This window comes from Aegilops tauschii, chromosome 7, assembly GCF_002575655.3.
Source record: "Aegilops tauschii subsp. strangulata cultivar AL8/78 chromosome 7, Aet v6.0, whole genome shotgun sequence".
Taxonomy (NCBI): domain Eukaryota; kingdom Viridiplantae; phylum Streptophyta; class Magnoliopsida; order Poales; family Poaceae; genus Aegilops; species Aegilops tauschii.
In genome coordinates, this window is record NC_053041.3 from 510,942,437 (window position 1) to 510,965,511 (window position 23,075).

Genomic DNA, 23,075 nt, shown 5'->3' on the forward strand with positions numbered 1-23,075 from the left:
TTTTCATAGCCATGGATAGGATCAGATTCAACGAAAGTAATTAACTCTCGGTCGACAGAGAATTCATAATCCTTATTGGTAACAAAGATAGGTGAAGTAGCAAACTTAGGATCACATTTCATTCTAGCATTCAAAGATTTCTCTTTCAGTTTGCATAATAATTTCTTAAGATCATCTCTATCTTTGCAAGCAAGAAAGTCTCTAGCTACCTCCTCATCCATAACATAACCCTCAGGTATCTTAGAAAATTCGAATCTAGGAGAGCTAGGTCTAATAGGTGTTTCATAATTCTCTGTTTCAAAGACTTCATCAGTTTCAGCATTCTCAGTATCTTTAGCTCTAGCAATTTGTTCATCAAGAAATTCACCTAGTGGCACATTATCATCAAGAAAGGTACTAGGATCATCATAAGCATCATTCATAGCAGAAGTAGCATCATCAATAAGTTACGATATATCAGGATTAATAGCATGTGGTGGTGTTGCAAGCTTACTCAAAACAGAAGGTGAATCAAGTGCAGAGCTAGATGGCAGTTCCTTACCTCCCCTCGTCTTATAGGGAACGATCTTGGTTTTGGTATCTTTCATATTCCTCATACTGATAAATAGATATAAATCCCGAGTGACTCAACAAATATAGCTATGCTCCCCGACAACGGTGCCAGAAAAAGCTCTTGATAACCCACAAGTAGGGGATCGCAACAGTTTTCGAGGGTAGAGTATTCAACCCAAATTTATAGATTCGACACAAGGGGATACAAAGAATATTTGTAAGTATTAGCAATTGAGTTGTCAATTAAACGACACCTGGAGATTAAATATCTGCAGAAAAGTGACCGGTAGCACAATAATATGATAGTTTTGATAGCAGTGGTAACAGTAATAGTAACGGTAACAGTGATAGCAATAATTTTGTAGGAGTTGTAACAGTAGCAATAGCAATAGTAACGCAGCAATAACAATATGTGGAAAACTCATAGGCATTGATAGGTGAATTCGTTGGATGATATTCATCATATAATAGTCATAACCTAGGGCGATAAAAAACTAGCTCCAGTTCATAAATATAATGTGGGCATGTATTCCATAAATAGTCATACGTGCTTATGGAAAAGAACTTGCATGACATCTTTTGTCCTACCCTCCCATGGCAGCGGAGTCCATAAGGAAACTAAGGGATATTAAGGCCTCCTTTTAATAGAAAACCGGAACAAAGCATTAACACATAGTGAATACGGACTCCTCAAACTACGGTCATCGCCGAAAAGTATCCCAATTACTGTCACCCTAGGGTTTACGGATCACAACATGTAGCAGGTGCATATGACTTGAAAGGTCGGATCTAGAACATAGATATAATGGTGAAAACATGAACGGTTCAGATCTGAAATCATGGCACTCAGGCCCTAGTGACAAGCATTAAGCATAGCAAAGTCATATCAACATCAATCTCAAAACATAGTGGATACTAGGGATCAAGCCCTAACAAAACTAACTTGGTTACATGATGAATCTCATCCAACTCCTCACCGACCAGCGATCCTACGAAGAAATTACTCACTCTCGGTGGGGAGCATCATGGAATTGGTGATGAAGGAGGGTTGGTGATGACGAAGACCAAAGACCCCCCTCTCCGGAGCCCCGAATGGGCTCCAGATCTGGCCTCCCGATGAAGAACAGGATGTGATGGCAGCTTCGTAACGTAAAACGCGATGAAACTTCCTCTCTTATTTTTTCTGGAAAAAATAGGATTATATAGCGCTAGAATTAGGATCAGCGGAGCCCCGAGGGCCCCACCACCCACCAGGGCACGCTAGAGGCGGGTGGCGCGCCCTGGTGTCTTGTGGGCAGCCAGCCCCCCCCCCCTCCAGTGGGTCTTGGTTCCAGTATTTTTATTTATTGTAAAATAATTCTCCAAAAAGTTTCGTCCAAATCCAAGAACTTTTATTTCTCCATAAAAACAACACCATGGTAGTTCTGCTGAAAACAACATCAGTACGGGTTAGTTTCTTTCAAACGATGCAAATTAGAGTCCAAAACAAGAGCAAAATCGTTAGGAACTTGCAGCGGCGGGAAAGTTCTTCTAAAAATACGATGGAGGGTTTCGGTATTTATAGGAATTAATGGCAGTGAAATGGATGAAACGCGTGCAGGTAGGCCCCACACAGCCATGCAAACGCGCCCTAGGCCTTGGGCGTGCTTGGTGGCAATGTGGGCCCACCTTGCCTCTTCCCGTTCTCCCTCAAAACTTCCTGGGTCCTTTGTGCCCCAAGAAAATTGTATTAAATCGTCAAGGTATTTTGACATCCGTAGATATGGATTTTATGTAAAACCAAAAATATGCAGAAAACAACAACTAGCACTAGGCAGTTAGGTTAGTCCATAAAAATAATATAAAATGCTATAAAAGTATATAGAAGTGATAATATAATCGCATGGAACAATAAAAAATTATATATACATTTGAGATGTACCACTTACCACAAAGTACTCAATAGATTGATGACCCCTAAGCATGTCACCCTACAGGTTCGGTGAAGCATAGACATGACTTGGAACTCCTTTCGATCAATGGTCAATAGTGGAACCATGGACATTCATATTGACCCCCATACCCACACGAATGATATTCAAGTGAACCTTTAGTTCTCGCATGCTATACCTTTGTGATATGTTTACAAAACCCGAGGTGAGATTTATTGCCATCCCCGTGAATGAACAACTTGTTCACTATGCTAGTTTCCTCCTTACCAGTTTTGTTCTCTTTTCTTGTTCCCATGTTCCAGTATCCCTCTGATCAAATCACACTGTGTTTGGGCAGACAATGATGGACAATGAGAAGGACCAAAGAATATCTCTCCATCGTCGGAGGAGCAACTCTCATTCTTGAGCTATCTAGTCCCTTGCCATACTTTTTCGATGAACCTGTAAGCTGTCGTTATGAGCGCCTTGTTACGGTTGACGTTAGACAAACCCCAAAGTGCATCATCTGGTATGGAGGAACTCAATACTCTCATGGTCTAAGGAATTATGCAAACATTAACTTTCTTCGTGTTATAAATCATTAACTTCTGGCAAGTGATCTAATAGTATAACAATGAATTGGGTTTTTTCAACACAAGTGTTCTTCTAACATTGTGTCCTCAAAGTTGTTGGCATTGTCATGCCCATGATCAGGAAAACATGATCATCATGCAACACTTGAGCTAGTCATAGAGCCGAGACTAGGAACCTATTTTACCATTTATTATTCTACACGTGCACATGAATTTCCCTCTAAGCCTCATGGTTATTGCAGTCTCGAGAACCATTGCAATTATAGCATAGAACATAAACATTAATTACGAGCATGGGAATAAATAATAACATTTATTATTGCTTCTAGGGCATATTTCCAACAGGGGCCCCATCTTTCCCCACCACAAATCAAAGGGGAGGCCATGTGGTCAGGATGTTTGAGGGTCGTGTGATAACCGAGGCTCCCGCTTCGACCGCAAGCTCAGTATATACCCTTATAATCCTTGATTCAAGATGTCCATTAATAAGCACATGCGTAGTGGCACCTGTGATTCAATAGAGCTAGTGCCACCTGTGAGCATCATCGTGGTCCAAATCTACGCCACATAACTTGAAGAAGAAAGGTACAAGAGATCGAGAAAAGTTCTGGCAATATCAAATCTAAGTAACAAGACCAGGTTGTTAAAATTATGGAATGTCTTGACAAACTTTTGATGAGCATGAAATTTCTTGAATCTACCTCCCACGGGCCATGGATGATGCAGTAATTAATGGAAATCAGGATGTCCAATTTAGGCACTACTCGTAGACCATAGCTTCTCGGACATGAAGCCTATTTCTGGGGTTGTTGTCGGAGAACTAAGCACATTTGGCCATTATTTTGGGTTCTTATTTATTATTATGTAATAAGGTGGTTTGCATGATCTAGGAAAATCATGGATAAACACTTGTACCAACTCATCGCTATCAATCTCTTAGGACCGAAAAGGAAGATTTTTTATGAATTAGTCCAATGGCTAACAATAAGAGAGCTACAAGATAAATCTGACATTAATTGCCATACTTTGTGAAAAAACTTTTGTTTGATGGTACAGAATACTCATACGAACATGTTGCATTATTTGATTATATGTGTGGTACATGTAAGTTGAATGCATTTACTTATGATCAAATGAACTAAAATTTATTTGCTATGTCGCTAGCCAGCAAAGCATCATTATGGCTACCGGTTCACTCCACATGTACCCTCCAAACTTGCTATCAATTGCATGCTACCTTTTTGACTTGCTTCTATTCAGAGAACAAATCATATGAAGCAACATGGTTAATTTGTAACTTTCTACAAACATCATGTGAGAGCCTCATTAATTCTTATAAAAGATACTTTACTTTGCGCAGAAACTATCGCGGCAACAAGGCATTTCTACTTATCCAGCTATGCACGCCCTTCCTGACTCTCTGCACCTGGGGTTTCGTGTCCCCAAATCCTCATAGCTTTCTTCTGCACTTGGAAAATTGGGAGAGGTGATTTGTACCACGTAGCAGTTCACGCATGCACTTTGTGGGATGCACGATTCGAACAGTAGATTCATCCTATGCATGATTTAAGCTCTTTATTACTTTGGGGGCCCACTTCATGCACACTTTGTAGGTGCTTTCATGTTCCACCAACCGCACTATGCTTCCACTTTCCTAGGCTTTTTCTTTTGACTCCCAATTATAAATCTACTATATCTTTTGGACTAAAAGTCCAATTTATATTTCATTTCCATATTTGTGTTCCTTGTGACGAGAGCTTTCAAACAAGACCACTCTTTAATACATTTTTGATAAGTTTTAAAATTTACAAGTTTCAACAATTAAAACTTTATATCTGTAATATTAACTTTTGTCAAGTTTCAAATATTAAAACTTAATCCTAAACCCCTAAACCCTAAAATATTACCTAAAACTAAAACCCTAAACCTAAACATAAACTTAATATTACGAATTGAGTTGATTCATATGGGACTTGTTAAAACTTGTTGAAGTTTGGCAAAAAAAGTAAATATTATGAATTCAAGTTTTAATATTTTAAACTTGGTGAAATTGTCAAAATTTATTCTAGAGTGGTTTAAAAATAGTCTTAGCAAGGATCACAAATATGCAAACGAAACATATATTAGCCTTTAAGTTCAAAAGATATAAGAGATTCAAGATTGGAAGTCAAATAAAAAGACACGGGGAGAGAGAAACTAGCATGGTGCGATGGGTGGACAACTCACAAAAGCGCTCATGCATGGGATAAAGGTGGGCTAACACATCACATGTCCCCACAGTATAATTACGCTAAGCCATTTGCATGTTTTTGAATCACGGTGGAGATCAATGGCCTGTAAAATTTGTGCTAAGATCGTTGTTCATTTCACCGGTAAAATGGAAACTAGAGTCTATTCGCGGCTTACAATGGACGGACGCTTTGTTTAATGTGGATTGCATGCACCAAAGTTGTTTTTTCTAATGTTTGATGTGCGCACCAAATTGAGTTTGGAACCTATGAGTGATCCACGTCCCCTGGACTTCTAGTGGAAACCTACTTGCGGTCGTAGGACATGTGAGTGACTCGACTACTAATCTGTCTTTGCATGTGCCACACCAGACATGTGTTGATCGAAATTAGCCATGATGTGTGCATGATTGAGCAAGAACCTAGCCATATGGGAAGGTCCTGACGCTACAACAAGAATGACCAGCATGGCCATGTAGGTGGCTACTCCAAATCTTCCCTTGATCACTTTATCTACCCTCCCCATTTTTGAGACCCCCATCATGCATGGTTGACTTTGAATTGTTTTTTACGCAGTTGGTTGCTATGGCAGGCACCAATCGCACCATGATTTAGGTAATCATGTATATCTCACAGGGTCACATTTATCTCTCAATCGTCTATTTCAAATTAGCATGCATTATGCCTTGATTCATGTCTGCCAGTGTACCATTATTATTAAATTTGCACTATTGGACCTGATTATTGGCTCCCATTAAATTTTTTTTGCATCAAAACAATCTCAAGAAAGAAGTACCGACATCAGTAACAGACTACCTGAGACGTAATGTTCAACAAGAAAAATACAAAAAGTGGTTACCCCAAATGAGCTGACTTTGAGTAATTTACTTACAAAAGCAACTTTGTTTGCTCTATCCTTCTAGTTATGCTTTGCCAAGTTGTCATTAGTCACTATAACCCCATGGGAGAGGTACCAAACAAAGATTTTAAACTTTAGGGATGTTTTAAGTTTTCAAATAAGCGAAACAGACAATGTGTATCCACTAGATCCCTTTGCGTAGATTTGATGCCGATTGAACGCACATGTCGGTACACATCTAGACATAGATCAAACCTTGCCTCGGTTAACCAGTCTAGCATTTCTGCCCATGCCAATAATTTTGCAGCAATGAGAACTCACATAGAGCTGACATTCATTGGCATCGAGCACCTCACTTCCACCACACAACACCTAGCAAAGTACACATGCAAAATAATGGTAACACATTAATTGCATATCAGCCCTTATTTCATCAGTAGTGGAAAACATATAGACACGTTTGAAATACGAAACTTCATGAAGATATTGATAACGAGATCGATACACCAACATATGTCATCTTTGCATATCATAGAATATTTATTGATTACATTTTTATCATTTAATAATTACTAAATAAAAGATACAAAATAATAAGCCAGTGCCAACGTATTTATTGTTACATGTCATACCAAACACATTTAACATACAAGAAATGCAAACCTTCACAATGCATATCTTAAAAGATACTAACACGTTAAAACCTCGTGATACTAAACATTTGTTAATTGAGTGCTCACCAATATCAACTATATCATGTCTTATCAAGTATTAGGTGAATGCACATGCACATACATCAAATATATTTTTTCTCGAATACGCACGAGTGTGCGTACTATATTATAAAGAAGGAATCGGGGTAAAGAGCCCGTCCACGTTAGCGTTACAGATTACATATATACACTGCACACTAACTCCACACTCCACCTTTCTCTCGTCTGGCTACCTACTCTCCGCTGCCCACTCCTCCACTTCTGCAAAGAAAGCTTCCATGTCTCCTCGTAGTATGCCCGCCTGCTTCCATACATGGCCCTCTCGGACGATTGCATGCATGATCCTGTTCTTTGAAGGTGTGGCTCCGTCGAAGACGATAGAGTTGTGGTGCTTCCATAGTTGCCATAGCCCTAGGATGATGATTGCATTTGCATCCCTCTCGGCTTGTCCTCGTCCCCTCTTGTCTTGACACCATGTACCGAGGCTTTCGGTCACAGTAGGTACCCACTCTGGCTTGCGTAAGGGATGGCAGATCGCGGTCCACACTTCCCGTGCGACGACACGCTGAAGTAGAATGTGGTTTATGCTCTCCTCTTCTTGGTTGCACATTGGGCAGCAATCTTGATGATCGAGTCCACGTCTTGCCAGCCGATCGGATGTCCAGCACCTGTCTTGGATCGCGAGCCATGTGAAGAAGCGACAGGGCGCCGGTGCCTTGGATTTCCAAGTGAATGCGGCTGTGGGGACGACCTGCCTGCCCCAGAACTTGGCTGCATATGCAGTCCTCGCTGAATAGCATCGTTTGCTTCCCATGACCAAGAGATGATACCGCGCTGTGTTGGGTCAAGTTCGACCCTTTGGATCATGCTCCACAGCTGTAGGTACTCCCGTAACGAGTCAGCTGATACCTCCGGGCTCACTTGGGCGACCCACCAATCATTCAGTAGTGCCTGGGATACAGTGCATGCGCTTCTTATTCTCTTCCTGACTCGCCCATAAGTCAAGGGTGCAATCTCCACGATCCATTGTCCTTCGAGCCATCTATCCTCCCAAAAGAGTGCTGCGTTTCCATCTCCTAGGATCCAGCGAGCAGCCACATCAAATAATACAATTACTCACACAAACTTCTGAATGACACAATTAGACCACAAAACTGGATCCAATAGCATAAGACATGGAAGCAACCAGGGAGTTGTTGCTAGTTTGATCTAGACATAGGATCAAAGGATCATCAAACATGTGGACATGTAAAATCCAAAGTACCGCAATTTTTTTTTGCACACAACATAAAATTTGGGCTATCACGATATCATGGTTTGATACATTACCATGTAAGAAACTTGTGTTGTTAGAAATTCCACATTTGAAGCCCAGACATTACTTTTTTTTTTTGAGGAATCACCGGGCGGAGAGTTCTCCCACCTGAATATATTGCTCAAAAGCGGCCAAAGCCAAGAGTCGCCGGGGGAAGAGTTCTTCCACATTTGAAGCCCGCACATCACTATTTGTTCGCAGCTATAAGTAATCCTGTAAAACATGTCCTATTATGTTTCCCCACGCAAGACTTTTTTCGCGCGCCGAAATCGTTTATCCGTGCAATTGGACGAGTCCTATCAAAAGTTGAGGGTACAAGGTCTCAAGTTTTGGTAAGACAAATTGAACCATGGCTGGCAAACACATTAATTGGGTTTATTGACATGCACATCCTCCTCTATCCATGTGTACAACAAATACAATCGCTCATGCAATCTAGGCCTAATTAGACTGATTTTGGATCTACAAGTAAAAGTAATCATAAAATTCACCATATCACGTGAAATATCAACTGGTATATTGACCATATCGTGCACGAAATGTCACAACCAATATAGCCAAATCAGCTAATGAATAAAGAGCAAATTTTACACAAAATACAAAAGGTAAAGTAGAACAATATACCATATATATCATGCAAAATGTTACTGCACCATATATAAATATCATCAGCAGTCAGCGCAATCAAATTGGTGATATGGAGTATTTGGAGATCCAATCTCTATCTTTTATACGCCATAAATCGAGCAAGGAAACACCACCCCTACCCGACGCCATCGCCTCCGTCCCTCTCGCTTCTCTCCCTCCTTTTATACCCTCGCCTTTGCTCCGACCACCAGCACCCTGACAGGACAGACACATCCCGAGCTCCACGCAGGAGCAGCCACGCTCCGTTCTTGTCGCTGCTAGTTTACTCGCCTCTCATCTGCTCACGTGCGTGCTGCTATGGAGGCGGCGGAGCAGATTGCGGTGGTGTGGAAGCAGGTCCGCGGCCCGGTTATCGTGCCGCTGCTGCGCGCGTCCGTGATGGTCTGCCTCGCCATGTGCGTGATCCTGTTCGTGGAGAAGGTGTACATGGCCGTCGTCATCGTGGCGATGAGGCTGATCGGCCGCCGCCCCGAGCGGCAGTGGCGGTGGGAGCCCCTCCGCGACGACGACCCCGAGCTCGGCAACGCCGCCTACCCCATGGTCCTTGTCCAGATCCCCATGTACAACGAACGCGAGGTGAGCACTGTCTACGCTCCACAGCCTAGAGGAAAGAGAGAGCACGCAGACCACGTCGCTGTACGGATTTTACTGTCTTGGCTGCTGACAATCTGCCATTTACTGGCCAAATCTTTCGCTGTAATGCCGTCCTCCGATAAAAATGGTAGTACGAGTTCTACTTACTTTTTTTTGCGTGGTTGGCTCGCAGGTTTACAAGAAGTCGATCGGGGCGGCGTGCGGGTTGTCCTGGCCGTCGGATCGGATCGTCATCCAGGTGCTGGACGACTCCACGGACCCCGCCATCAAGGTAAACCGCATAGGCATACGCGAGTAACGCTACACATACAAAAAAGTTACAAGGTTTTACAAAGAAGGTTAACTTGATTGGTCAATAGGTGAGGAACATGGCCCACCCCTCTAAAAATCAGGGGGGGGTGGGGGGGCAAGTTTATGATTGGATACTAGATGAAGAGAACCTGTAAAATCCTGTATTCTTTTGTACGTCTAGCATTTTTGGGCTTACGTGCAGAAACCATTAGCATTTTCTCCAACTACCAGTACAGAAATCCCATTCCTACGTACGCCTTCTACAGAAGGTTTACGTATCCATAAGATTGAGGTACTTCAGACTTTCCTTTTAGCGTGGTTTCTTCTTCAGAAAAAGAAGCAGAAGCATGTATACACGCACTTTGGCATTTCAGTACACGTACAGTTGTTTGTTGAATTAATACCACGCATAACATGCACATGCTCACCCATTGTTGTTTCTTTAATTCTTTTATTACAATTGCTATACGACCATTAACGTGAACTGCATGCATATATATGCACGGGTCCTGATGTTTCCATTTCGTGATCACGGTGCAGGAGCTGGTGCAGGTGGAGTGCCAGCGGTGGGCGAACAAGGGTGTAAACATCAAGTACGAGATCCGGGACAACCGGCGCGGGTACAAGGCCGGCGCGCTCAAGGAAGGCATGAAGCACGGCTACGTCAAGGACTGCGACTTCGTGGTCATCTTCGACGCCGACTTCCAGCCCGAGCCGGACTACCTGAGCCGCGCCATGCCCTTCCTCATCCACAACCCCGAGATCGCCCTCATCCAGGCCCGCTGGGTATTCGGTACGTTGCCACTGGCATCCCTTCTTGTTTTGGCCGAAATTCTGTACTGCATGGTGATGACATTTCCCTTGCTGCTGCTTCTGTGACGGTGAGCAGTGAATGCAAATGAGTGCTTGATGACAAGGATGCAGGAGATGTCCTTGGACTATCACTTCAAGGTGGAGCAAGAAGTGGGTTCCTCAGCTTATGCCTTCTTTGGCTTCAATGGTAATAAACATTTGATCTCGCAATATATGAACGGTCACCATTTTCATTTGTGAGGCCTCCGTGTTTCCTTTTTACCAATTGTATGCGTATGTCTCTTTTTCCTATGTACATAGATAGGAAAAAGGAAACATGGCATCAAATCAAACTGTCAGAAAATCGTATGCAATTGCATCAGTGTACCATTTGCCTTCCGTTTCAGCTCTTCCAGAAGACAATACTAGGAAACCAAGGGACACAATAGTATTATTACTAGAACAAGCATAGGTTGCAACATGATCAGAGTTACCATTATGCAGATAACCAATTGCGCCAACGAGTTTGATGTTAGGCAGCTCTAGGTCCAACCGAGGAAAAAGATCCAGAAAAAACACGAAGGTTGATCGAGATAACACAATTGAAGGATAAAATTCCCAATATATATTTTCCTGGAGTCACTGACAGATAGTAGTACATGCTTGACCATTGATTTTAGCAGCAGCCAGCAGTCACACTTTGCATCACCTGATCCTTCTTAACATGCAAAATACTTCTTGAACAGGAACCGCTGGTGTGTGGCGCATATCTGCTCTGAATGAGGCAGGTGGCTGGAAGGACCGAACCACGGTCGAAGACATGGACCTGGCAGTCAGAGCAAGCCTCAAGGGATGGAAGTTTGTGTACCTTGGTGATCTCAGGGTAAATATGCACCAGTAACCTATCAGTTCATGCAAGAAAACCACTGCATCACTTTGCACTCCTTGTATGAACCATGTGCTGAACTTGTAAATGTTGTTTCAGGTTAAAAGTGAGCTCCCAAGTACGTTCAAGGCATTTCGGTACCAGCAACATAGATGGTCGTGTGGGCCCGCAAATCTGTTCAGGAAAATGTTGATGGAGATTGTCAAAAATCAGGTAACTTGCACCAAGCTAGTGTATTTTGAAATTTCTGTTATAGATAAAATTTATTGCTAACAAGCTATTAATCTTGATGCAGAAAGTGACGCTTTGGAAGAAAATCTATGTCATCTACAACTTCTTTTTTGTGCGCAAGATAATCGGGCACATTTTGACGTCTGTGTTTTACTGCCTTGTTATCCCAGCAACAGTTTTTGTTCCCGAGATTGAGATACCAAGGTGGGGTTACTTCTACATACCAACCATTATCACCCTTCTCAATGCTGTTGGGACTCCAAGGTACCAATCATCTAAACATCTATGCAATTTGTTTAAAAGTTGATGAACCTAAACCTCCTGACTTCGACACATGTGTATTAACATGAGAAATCATCAATTGATGCAGGTCTTTTCACTTGGTTATCTTTTGGGTACTGTTTGAGAATGTCATGTCACTGCATAGAACAAAGGCGACCTTCAGCGGTCTACTGGAGCTAGGGAGGGTGAATGAGTGGGTGGTGACAGAAAAGCTTGGTGATGTTCTGAAGATGAAAGTACAAAGCAAAGTTACCAAGAAGCTGCGAATGCGGATAAGAGAAAGGTACATTATCATAATTGGCTTACTCATGTGCATCTCTCAACTCTCGTACCTAAACTTTAATATGGAATCAGGTTGCAGCTTTTGGAGCTTGGTGTTGCAGCCTATATCTTCTTTTGTGGAAGTTACGACCTTTTGTTTGGCAAAAGATATTACTATATCTTTCTCTTCATGCAATCCATCGCTTTCTTTGTCGTCGGTGTGGGATTTGTTGGGACACTTGTCCCCAACTGATAATGCTCTCCGTTCATGGTGTAATGTTGTCCGGAAAGATTCAGTGTAACAACACTGGAGAAGACATAGATAGATATATAGGTTTGTTTTAGCTGACAGGCATGTGCTGTGAAGCACATTACTTAGGTGATGATCAAGAAGGCTTGTTAGAGCCTCTGCATTACCGCAGTAGATTGCTGAGGTTTAATCGTTTGTCCGAAAAGAATAACACAAGGGAGTTTGTTCATTCAGTCTTAGCAGGCAATGTTTGTTGTGGGAAGAGGAGGAAATAGAGTCTGGTGCCTCAACTTTGCCCACCTGATAGGTGTCAAAAAAAAAAAACTTTGCCCACCTGAAATACTATAAGGATGATCTACTTGTTTATCTCCATAATTTATATCTCCCCTGTCAATGTTAAGTGCAATAAACATTTGGGAAAGTTTCATTCAGGCAACTGTTGCTGGAAACAGAGTTAGTATGGCACTAGCTGACCTGAGATTGTTGCTTCCAGAGAAATCAGCTGTTCTATCTCTTGTCCGAACGACCGACTGTGCTGTGTCATTCAGAAACATCCCCTTCAGATGGTGCTGCCAGTACTGCCTGTCAGTCCATGGATACAGCTGAACTGCTGGCAACAAGAAGACCAGCACGTCACTCAACAAATCGCAAGGATTTATTCACATCTCCGACCAGCAGCAATCGCCGAAGCAGTCCATAACTCACACTCGCAAGGGTTGATCAGTGATCGCACGGGCCAAGGCATTGCAGGCCTCGTATATCTCCCAACGCTCGTCGTGGTATGTGTCTCTGGCGAGGAAGATGTGCTTCTTCCCCTGGACTTCGACGGCGCTCCAAGCAGGGTCCTTCCGAATGCCGAGCGACTTCATGGCCTCATGCATACCAGCCATGCTGTCCCACATGTCGCAGGCAGCGTACGTGTTCGCGAGGACGACATACTTGCCTGCGTTCCCCGGTTGCAGCCGAAAGAAGTGCGGCGCGGCAAGCTCGACCAGCCCCACGTCGCCGTGCTTCCTGCAGGCGCCCAGCAGCGCGCCCCAGACCACCGAGTGCTCCTGGCAGTCCGGCAGGTTCTTGACAAGCTCGTAGGCGTCGCGGAGCCTGCCGACCCTGGCGAGCATGTCGACCACCGCCGCGTAGTGCGCGCCCTTCGGGGTGAGCCCGTAGTCCGACGGCATGGACGAGAAGTGCCTCAGCCCCTTGTCGACGAGCCCACCATGCGCACAGGCCGAGAGCACGGCGAGGAACGTCACGTCGTTCGGCCGGAACCCGTCGCGCGTCATCTCGTCAAAGAGCGCCAGCGCCTCGCGCACGTGGCCGTGCTGGCCGTGCCCGGAGATGAGCGCGGTCCACATGGTGACGTTCCGCTCCGGCGCGGCCGCGAACGCCCGGCGCGCGTCCTCGGCGCTGCTGCACTTGAGGTACATGTCGGCGAGCGCGCTGTTGGCGAACACGTTGACGTCGGCGACGGCGGACTTGACCATGACGCCGTGCACGCGCCGGCCGTGGTCCAGCGCGGCCATCCTGGCGCACGCGCAGAGCACCGACGCGAACGTGAACTGGTCAGGCCTCAGCCCCTCCGCCCGCATCAGACCAAACATCTCCACCGCCTGCGCCTCCTCGCGCCCGCGCGTGCACCCGGATACCATCGCGTTCCACGCCACGACGTCCCTCCGCGGCATTCCGTCGAACAGGTCCCGGGCGACGCCGAGCTCCCCGATCTTCGCGTAGAAGATCAGCAGCTTGGTGGCCATGTAGTCGCTGCATCTGAAGCCGGTGGAGACCATGCGCGCGTGGATCCTCTTGCCGAGCCTCGCGTCCCTCCGGTTCACGCACTCTTGCAGCAGAAGAGCGTAGGCGCTCGAGACGGCGCACACGGCGCTCCGGTGGAGGAGGCTCACGGCCCGAGAGAGCTCCCCCGCGATGCACAGCGACCTCATCTTTCGCGCTAGGCTACTCGAGTCCATGGTCCCTAGGGAAATCAGGCAGGGTCAGGACAGGGGAATTAACCATAGCATGTTTTAGTCGCTCAGAAGCGTGTTGTCGTTCTGAATTCCAACGGAAACCTTCCTGTTTCAAAGATAAAAACAAGGGCTTGCATATCAGTTTGTAGTAGCCAGTTAGAGCATCTCCAACAGCCGCACAACGCGCGGCGCGTTAAAAATCAGAATACAGCGCCGGGTGAGCCAGATTTTGCGCGCGGCGGTGCGCTGGCTCCAGCGGCCGCCGCAAAATAAAGCACGCCCGAGCCGCTCCAGCAGACGCGCTATATTTCATTTTTTTTTCTTGTGAAGAACAGTGATAGTTCGGCACATAGCCTCCTTCTATGATACAAAATGCGTACATAGTTCGTAGTCTTCTCTACAGTACATAGTACATAGTTCGGCACATAGTCTTCTTCTACGATACAAAATGCGTACATAGTTAATAAGTTCTACGATATACTCCTACTACTACTACTCGTCATTCTCCGACTCGGACTCTGCCTCGGTGATGTCCTCCTCCGACGTCGGAGCGTAGGCGTCAAGCAACCGTTCGTCGCGGGAGTCCCAGGACGACGCATCTCCTAGCGCGATGTTGTATTTAGCGACCGCCTTCCGCGTTCGCTTGTCCTCGCGATAGGCGGCTCGCTCCTTCCTCCTGTCCTTCCTCTCCGCCCTCCTCTCGGCGAAGAACTGTTCCACTTTAATGATATCTTACGGAAAGCGTTGCCTCCACAGCACCATGGCTTCCTCGTCCATCTCGGCCAGGCTGAGACGGCGCTCCCGCCTCCGGTTTTTGCGCCGATCCTCGTCGGTGATAAGCCGCGGGAAAGGAGCCAACTCATGTGCCCGCTCCGGCGTCGCCACGTCGGTGAAGTTCATGTCCCAACGGGACCGCCGGAGGCGCCACGCCGCAGCGTCGTACGCACAGGCGCCATCCTGGGCGGTGTCGAAGGTTCCGAGGCCGAGGCGCACGCCGCCGCCCAACCGGATCGAGGCAGAGTAGGTGCCGGACGGACGCACGCGGACGCCGCGGTAGCCCGAACCTCCCCGGCGGCGAGGAGGCATGGTGGCGCAGTGGTGTCGTGTCGGCGGCGAGGAGAGAAAGCACTAGAGGGAGCGAGAGAGAGCGGCAGAGGGCGCTGCAATTTATAGGCGCGCGGGACGCGGTGCGCCAAATCTAGCACGCGAGCTGTCGCCTTTTCCCGCGCGCGCAATCATTTCCCGCGCGCGCGAGTTTCCCGCCACCGCTGGAGCACGCGAAAACGTCCCGCGCGCGCTAATAAGCATGTTTACCGCATGCGCGCATCTTTTGGCGCGGCTGTTGGAGATGCTCTTAGGCCTAGGAAAAACTTAAGACTTTTTCTCCAAGTGTTTTTCGTGCTTCCCTCTTCCCTTCAGACTTCGCCGGCAAGCCCGTGGATTCGCCTTCGCTCTGCATGTCGCCCTAGCGGCCAGGGGAAGGGGGAGGAGGAGGATGGCGGCGCTTCTTCTTTGAGTTTAACTTCCAGGCTTCGATCCTCCTCTAGTTCATCCATCTGGACGTAGTCGATAGAGCTCCGGTATAGATTCTTGTCGTCTCCTTGGGGTAGCGAGGTTAAGATTTCTCGTCATGCATGCACGGCGACAAGATTTGATGTCAGTTGCTTCAGTCTATTCAAGGGTTTAACGGCGGCAACTGCGACTCTAGGGCACTGGTCCTTAGGGGCACGTGCATGAAGACTTCCTGGTAGTCATAGATGAGGTCAAACTGGCTCCAATAGGGAAGCGGCAGCGGCGGCTCGTTCTGGCGGCAGTATTGATCGTTCAGTGTTCTAGAGACCTCGATTTAATTTTTATTATGTTTTGAGGTATGTACTTTTGATGAACTTTTTTAATAGATCTGGATCTTCTTGCAAAAAACACTTCTCAATATATGCTCCAGCGAGGACATGTCCCAGATAATCGACTTGAAGTTGTGCAATGGTACATCTGGACATTTTTCCAGAGAGGTTGTTGTTCCTTAGTGTTTGCAATATTTGCTGCAAGTGTTTGATGTGTTTAGTCATATCAGAACAGTAATGAGTATGTTATCGAACAACACTAGAGCAATCTTTCTAAGAAATGGGGCAAGGATAGTGTTCATGAGCTGCTGGAATGTAGCAGCGGCATTGGTAAGGCCATAAGTCATGACCAAGTACTCATAGTGCTAAAAGCAATCTTTTCAATGTCCTTTTTAGTCCATTCTGATCAAATGATATCAACTGGTCAGGTCTATTTTCCCGAAATTGTTGCGCCTTTTAGTTCATTCAACAAATCCTCTATAACCAGGGCATTTGTTCTTGATAGTTTGTGCATTAAGCTTTGTTTGATCAATACACAATCTCCAAGTACCATCTTTTCTCCTGACTAAAATAGCTCGGAAGGAGAAGAGATTGTAACTGTTTCTGATAATGCAGGCAGTAATTAAGTCTTTTACTAGTGCTTCGATAGCATTTTCCTAGTGGAATGGTAATCTGTAAGGCCTCTATTTAATGATTTTAGAGGCACTATGTAGAGGGATGGAGTAATCACAATTCCCCTTTGGGGGAAGGCCCATTGGAGTAGCAAAGATATCAAAAAAACGTAATGTGTTTCTGAATTTTAGTACGTAGCTGCTTTAAATCAAACTGTTGATTTGACGAGGGTTTGATGTAAAGTACTGCCCCACAAACAATGTGGGATAATAGTTGATGTAATTTCTCTGGTTGAACAGTAAATTCTTAGATGGCAAGCTCTCATCCACAAATGTGTGTCTCTGGCCATCTTTTGTGGTTGCTCTCATAATAATCTATGAGAAGTCTGGCTCTATTGGGTTGTGGTAGTACATCCAATCAACTCCCAAAATGATGGCATAGCCCTTTAATTGCAAGATTGTGGAATCAAAGGAAAATGGGACACCTTGTATGGTATAAGGACATGATCGGCATTGGCATTCAGTTCACGGTGTACTCCCATTTGCAAGAATTAGTTCGAGCTTTTCGCAAGGGACTAATTTACATTTTTGCAAGGGAAGTTGGTTGTGGTGTCATGAATGTAGCAGTACTTCCTGAATCAATCAAGGTAGTACCAATAGTATTTCCAATAATAGTGAAGGAAGATCTATGAGCTTGTGTGCTCATTAGAGCATGCACTAGAAATTTTAGTTGTTGGTTAGGTTCCTCCATTATATATTGCAAGCCTTCCTCATCTTCAGTGATATAAATTGTCTCTTCATTAGCAGCTTCTGTTAGTAAAGCATGTATCTATGTTTTTTGGGACATACCGCAAACTTGCATCTATTCAGGGACCCAAGGTTCTATGCATTTGCAGCAAAAAATTTCCTGCCTGGCTTCTTGGATTATTTCAGTAGGAGTGTTTGCTGTAGTAGCATGTTTATAGCTTTCAAATGTGACTTGCCTTCTAGAAGAGAGTTTGCAAGGCTTTGGAGATGGAGCGAGAGTTGGAGGGAGGCCAGCTTGCTCATCCTCCTTTCGTACCACATAGATTGGTGCATATCAATAGGTTTGTGGCACTACAGGTGGCTTTGAATGTAGGGATTCAGGCCATAATAAAATAGTTCTTGAAGTAATTTTCTGGTAGTGCAGGATCATCTCTTCTAACCAAGTTCATAGACTACTCGTAATATAGGAGGAAAGTGTGGATTTTTTAGTGAGAGAATGGAAAGATTTGTCAGATTCACACACTAAAGTCACTAGAAATCTTTCGGTTGGAGGGCCTTAAGTGTGAAATGGCCAATTCAGTCATGTGTTCCAACAATGCTCTGGAAGAATTGAAATATTGTTCCATGTTCTGAATATAGGAGTTAGCATCATCTCCATCAAGATCAGGGATATTCAGCTTGGCAGGTTTAACCTATAAGGGGTTTCTTCTCTCATCGACGTATGTGGTCTGTTCCTAGTTTGACCCTTCCTAGTTTCCTGATTTTCCTCCTACTGAATGTGCTCATCATGTTTTTGCTCTGTATGCTGAACATTTCCCTCCTTCTCATGTTTGGTAGTAGAGAAGTTAGGGCATCTGTAGAGGATCTTGTTGGGGAACGCAGTAATTTCAAAAATTTCCTACGATCACGCAAGATCTATCTAGGTGATGCATAGCAACGAGCAGGGAGAGTGTGTCCACGTACCCTGGTAGACCGAAAGCGGAAGCGTTATATCAACGCGGTTGATGTAGTCGTACGTCTTCACAATCCGACCGATCCTAGCACCGAACGTACGGCTCCTCCGTGTTCAGCACACGTTCAGCTCGATGACGTCCCTCGTACTCTTGATCCAGTTGAGGCCGAGGGAGAGTTCCGTCAGCACGACAGCGTGGCAACGGTGATGATGAAGTTACCGGCGTAGGGCTTCACCTAAGCACTACAACGATATGACCGAGGTGTGTAACTGTGGAGGGGGCACCGCACACGGCTAAGAGATTGTCTGTTGTGCCTTTGGGGTGCCCCCTGCCGCCGTATATAAAGGAGGGGAGGAGGAGGCCGGCCAACAAGGGGCGCACCAGGGAGAGAGGAGTCCTACTAGGACTCCGGCCCTAGTAGGATTTGGCCCCACCCTTTTTTCCTTCTACCGGAGGGGGAAAAGGGAAGGAGAGGGAGTAGGAGAAGGAAAGGGAGGTGGCACCCCCTTCCCAAGTCCAATTCGGCCTCCTCCCTTGTGGGGGCGCGCACCAGCCCCTTGTGGGCTAGTTAGCCTCCCTCCTATGGCCCATAAGGCCCATATCTTTCCCCGGGGGTTCCGGTAACCTCCCGGTACTCCGGAAAAATGCCCGAATCACTCGGAACCATTCTGATGTCCGAATGCAACCTTCCAATATATGAATCTTTACCTCTCGACCATTTCGAGACTCCTCGTCATGTTCGTGATCTCATCCGGGACTCTGAACAAACTTGTGGTGACCCGACCTCAGACGGTCAAGTCTCTGTGCTTAAGTGTCATCCCTGGATCGGTATTGCTGATACACAGTACTCGAGGATTTATAACAGAGTTCAATCACACACTTATTACATCGAGTGTCTCAAAAGAATACTTATTACAATAATATGGCTGAAGGCCATCTAAATAAGATAACTACGGAAGCATCGAAGATAAATGAGTCCATCCAACTCCACGACAAAACTGAGTGCATGACAACGACCTGGCACACCTTACTCTTCGTCTGAAAATTCTGCAACATGATACGTTGCAGCCGTGTAGGTCAGCACATGGAATATGCTGGCAAGATAACACTATAGAGAATAATGATGCAATAACAACTATCACTACATGCATATATGGCTGGTGGAGGCTCTAAGTTTAACGTTTGCATAAAGCCAATTTTTTCCTACAACAAAGGAATACATTTTATTTAACTACCAAGTTTATTTATCATTAATGAGAAGGTTCCTCCAACTCAATCCCAAAGTAATAACTATAACCCAACAAATTTATTAAGTAAAATGATGAGATCAAATCAATAATTCAAGTACCAAATACTCAAGATGTCCATAATTGGGGACACGGCTAACCATGATTAGTTTGTACACTCTGCAGAGGTTTACGCACTTTTACCCACAAGACTCGATCTCCTCCGTTGAATTTCTTGCACTACATGATGTTTGAGAAACGGATGATCGAGACACAATCTTTCCGAAGCATTAACTCTTTACTCTGGGTAGACAGTACCACCTACTTTCCCCTACATCTGCTAGCCTACCACTGAAAGAGGTCACACAATATACTCAACTATGCCAGAGCCCATAATGGCTTGTGGCTGCACACGGAAGTTTCTAGCATGAATAATCTTATGGTCCCTTTGAGCCTGGGTGGAAAACCATAGGATGATCACACGGGTACTCCGGGATATCCTAGGACAACACTGGATTGCTCCAGGTGCCCGCAACCAATCCACCCAGATGTGTATTAAAGTAGCCACCTTAAGTTTAACCCTTAATTATTGTAACTCTCTCGTCTTTCATGAATCACACATACCAATCCACGTCTACGAGCATAGCAAAGCAATAAGAGCATAGCGTATAATACCCGGGGTTGATATAAAGACAATAGGTTCCTACCTCAACTACTATTTCCCAAATACTCATGTTCACAATCCTACACATGCAATGTTTGAGGGTTGAAACTAATGCATAAAAACTGGGTAATAAAGGGGTATGATCAAAGTGTACTTGCCTTGCTGACGATCGGAAAACCCTAGAGACTCGTAGTAGCAAGCTTCGCACTCCGGAAACTCTATCGTGAACAAACAATAGCATACATAAGCACTCAAGCATAATATGCAAAGGTAAAACCAAAAGAAAAGATCTAAACAGAAAGTTCAAGTGAAGAGCTTCGATTTGCAAAAAGAATCAATCGAATCGGAGCTGCGAAACACAAACTACGATCAAAAGAAATTCAAATTCAAATCTGCTTGAAACCAAATTTTAACTTTTCAAAAACATGTTCAAGTTGATTATCTGAACAGAGGGGATTGTAACGAAGAAATTGGCTTTGGCTTCGGATTTGGATAAACGAGCAAAAATTTGCGAGGGTTTAAAGATCAGGGACTAATATGTAAGAAAACTATTTGCAGATAGGTCTCTGGCGGGAAATAAAATTTAAAAGAAAAATCTAACGAACGAACGTTCACTGCAGAACCTAATCTAATGAAAACCATTCGCTATCGAGAACTAACGGACGAACGTCCGCTAAATAAACTAACCTAATGAAAAATAAACCGAACGAACCGGGAAAAAACCCGAAGAAAACCGATCTAGGGTTTATACCGGAAAAACCGGCGAGACCCGGCGACGGCGGCGGTTGCGGCGGCTCCGGTGGCTTCTGCGGCGACGGTGGCGTGGGGCGGTGGCTACGGCGGCACGACGGCGGCTGCGCAGCTGCGGTAGTCAGCGGCGAGGCGGCGGCGGCTGCGGCTTGCGGTGGCTGCTGCTGCTGCTTCGATGAGGACAGGGGGGTCGGGCCGGCTTTTAAAGGAGGCGGGGGAGGCGCTGGCTTGGGGAGGGGGTAAGGCGGCGGCGGTAGTGGAGCCCGAGCCGGCCTCGGCGGCGGCGGTGAGCGGGAGTCCATCCCGGGGACGGGGACGAGGCAGTGGCGGCTGGGCCGCGGCCTGGCGCTAGTGGGGCCGGCACAGTTTCGGTGGGAATTTTTTTAAAAAAAAATTCCCAAAAATACGAAAAATAGGAAAAACCTAATAAAAGTATTTTTAAAAATTCCAGAAAAATTCAGATAATTCCGTCCTAATATTTGGACTAATGTGAACATTTTTCTTGACCTAAATGCGTAAAATTGAATAAACATTTTTACTACTAATAAAAATAAATAAACTCATTATTTTTATTTAAAATTAAATTCCCAATATTTCTTTATTGTTTTTAAGAAGTCATATTATCTTCTCTCATTATTTTTCTTTATTCTGAAATAATTGGAAAAATAATTTCGAATAAAACACTTTGATCCAAATTGCCAAATTTGAAGATTTCAAAAATGGATTTTGTGGAAACATCCAACTCTCTCAATTGGTCCTTGAGTTGCTTAAGGCTTCTTGGATCAGAACTCCAAATAAAACAAATTCAAAAATGCACAAAATATGACTGCATATGATGATCTAATGCATAACATCCAAATTGAAAATTGGGATGTTACAAAACTTCGGTCATCAAATCACATAACTCATAATACAAATCGTCATCGAACGTTAAGCGTGCGGACCCTACGGGTTCGAGAACTATGTAGACATGACCGAGACACATATCCGGTCAATAACCAATACCGGAACCTGGATGCTCATATTGGCTCCTACATATTCTACGAAGATCTTTATCGGTCAAACCGCATAACAACATACGTTGTTCCCTTTGTCATTGGTATTTTACTTGCCCGAGATTCGATCGTCGGTATCATCATACCTAGTTCAATCTCGTTACCGGCAAGTCTCTTTACTCGTTCTGTAATGCATCATCCCACAACTAACTCATTAGTCACATTGCTTGCAAGGCTTATAGTGATGATCATTACCGAGAGGGCCCAGAGATACCTCTCCGATACACAGTGACAAATCCTAATCTCGATCTATGCCAACCCAACAAACACCTTCGGAGACACCTGTAGAGCATCTTTATAATCACCAAGTTACGTTTTGACGTTTGATAGCACACAAGGTGTTCCTCCGGTATTCGGGAGTTGCATAATCTCATAGTCAGAGGAACATGTATAAGTCATGAAGAAAGCAATAACAATAAACTAAATGATCATAGTGCTAAGCTAAAGAATGGGTCTTGTCCATCACATCATTCTCTAATGATGTGATCCTAATGATCAAATGACAACACATGTCTATGGCTAGGAAACTTAACCATCTTTGATTAACGAGCTAGTCAAGTAGAGGCATACTAGGGACACTCTATTTGTCTATGTATTCGCACATGTACTAAGTTTCCGGTTAATACAATTCTAGCATGAATAATAAACATTTATCATGATATAAGGAAATATAAATAAATTTTTTATTATTGCCTCTAGGGCATATTTCCTTCAGTCTCCCACTTGCACTAGAGTCAATAATCTAGTTCACATTGCCATGTGATTTAACACCAATAGTTCACATCGTCATGTGATTTAACACTCTATAGTTCACATCGCCATGTGACCAATACCCAAATGGTTTACTAGAGTCAATAAT

The 23,075-nt window shown here is 44.8% G+C and overlaps 3 protein-coding genes across 3 annotated transcripts; 1 reads left to right on the forward strand and 2 right to left on the reverse strand.

The window, feature by feature from the left end:
- The first annotated feature begins 9,036 nt into the window (after positions 1 to 9,036).
- On the forward strand, positions 9,037 to 12,763 carry LOC109774234 (probable glucomannan 4-beta-mannosyltransferase 9). The gene is made up of 9 exons (XM_020332945.4): positions 9,037 to 9,394; positions 9,585 to 9,683; positions 10,244 to 10,496; positions 10,593 to 10,703; positions 11,242 to 11,378; positions 11,481 to 11,594; positions 11,677 to 11,876; positions 11,983 to 12,177; positions 12,249 to 12,763. The coding sequence occupies exons 1-9, from the start codon at positions 9,116 to 9,118 to the stop codon at positions 12,406 to 12,408; spliced, it is 1,548 nt and encodes a 515-aa protein (XP_020188534.1). The 5' UTR covers positions 9,037 to 9,115; the 3' UTR covers positions 12,409 to 12,763.
- LOC109774235 (pentatricopeptide repeat-containing protein At4g16470) lies at positions 10,969 to 14,482 on the reverse strand. Its single transcript, XM_045230781.2, has 2 exons — positions 12,880 to 14,482; positions 10,969 to 11,555 (listed from the first exon to the last, which is right to left on the reverse strand). The coding sequence occupies exon 1, from the start codon at positions 14,370 to 14,372 to the stop codon at positions 13,107 to 13,109; it is 1,266 nt and encodes a 421-aa protein (XP_045086716.1). The 5' UTR covers positions 14,373 to 14,482; the 3' UTR covers positions 10,969 to 11,555; positions 12,880 to 13,106.
- Positions 14,483 to 14,861: 379 nt separating this feature from the next.
- On the reverse strand, positions 14,862 to 15,455 carry LOC109774240 (uncharacterized). The gene is made up of 2 exons (XM_020332949.1): positions 15,129 to 15,455; positions 14,862 to 15,080 (listed from the first exon to the last, which is right to left on the reverse strand). Exons 1-2 carry the CDS (start codon positions 15,453 to 15,455, stop codon positions 14,862 to 14,864), a joined length of 546 nt encoding a protein of 181 aa, XP_020188538.1.
- Between the last annotated feature and the right edge of the window lie 7,620 nt (positions 15,456 to 23,075).

Excerpts from the sequence above, each read along its gene's own strand:
- LOC109774240 (XM_020332949.1), bottom strand. The coding sequence starts at position 15,455 with ATGCCTCCTCGCCGCCGGGGAGGTTCGGGCTACCGCGGCGTCCGCGTG. Across the intron at positions 15,081-15,128 it reads AGATGGACGAGGAAGCCATG|TTCTTCGCCGAGAGGAGGGC; the intron begins GTGCTGTGGAGG and ends AAAGTGGAACAG.
- LOC109774235 (XM_045230781.2), bottom strand. The coding sequence starts at position 14,372 with ATGGACTCGAGTAGCCTAGCGCGAAAGATGAGGTCGCTGTGCATCGCG.
- LOC109774234 (XM_020332945.4), top strand. The coding sequence starts at position 9,116 with ATGGAGGCGGCGGAGCAGATTGCGGTGGTGTGGAAGCAGGTCCGCGGC. Across the intron at positions 11,379-11,480 it reads TGTACCTTGGTGATCTCAGG|GTTAAAAGTGAGCTCCCAAG; the intron begins GTAAATATGCAC and ends ATGTTGTTTCAG. Across the intron at positions 11,595-11,676 it reads TGGAGATTGTCAAAAATCAG|AAAGTGACGCTTTGGAAGAA; the intron begins GTAACTTGCACC and ends ATCTTGATGCAG.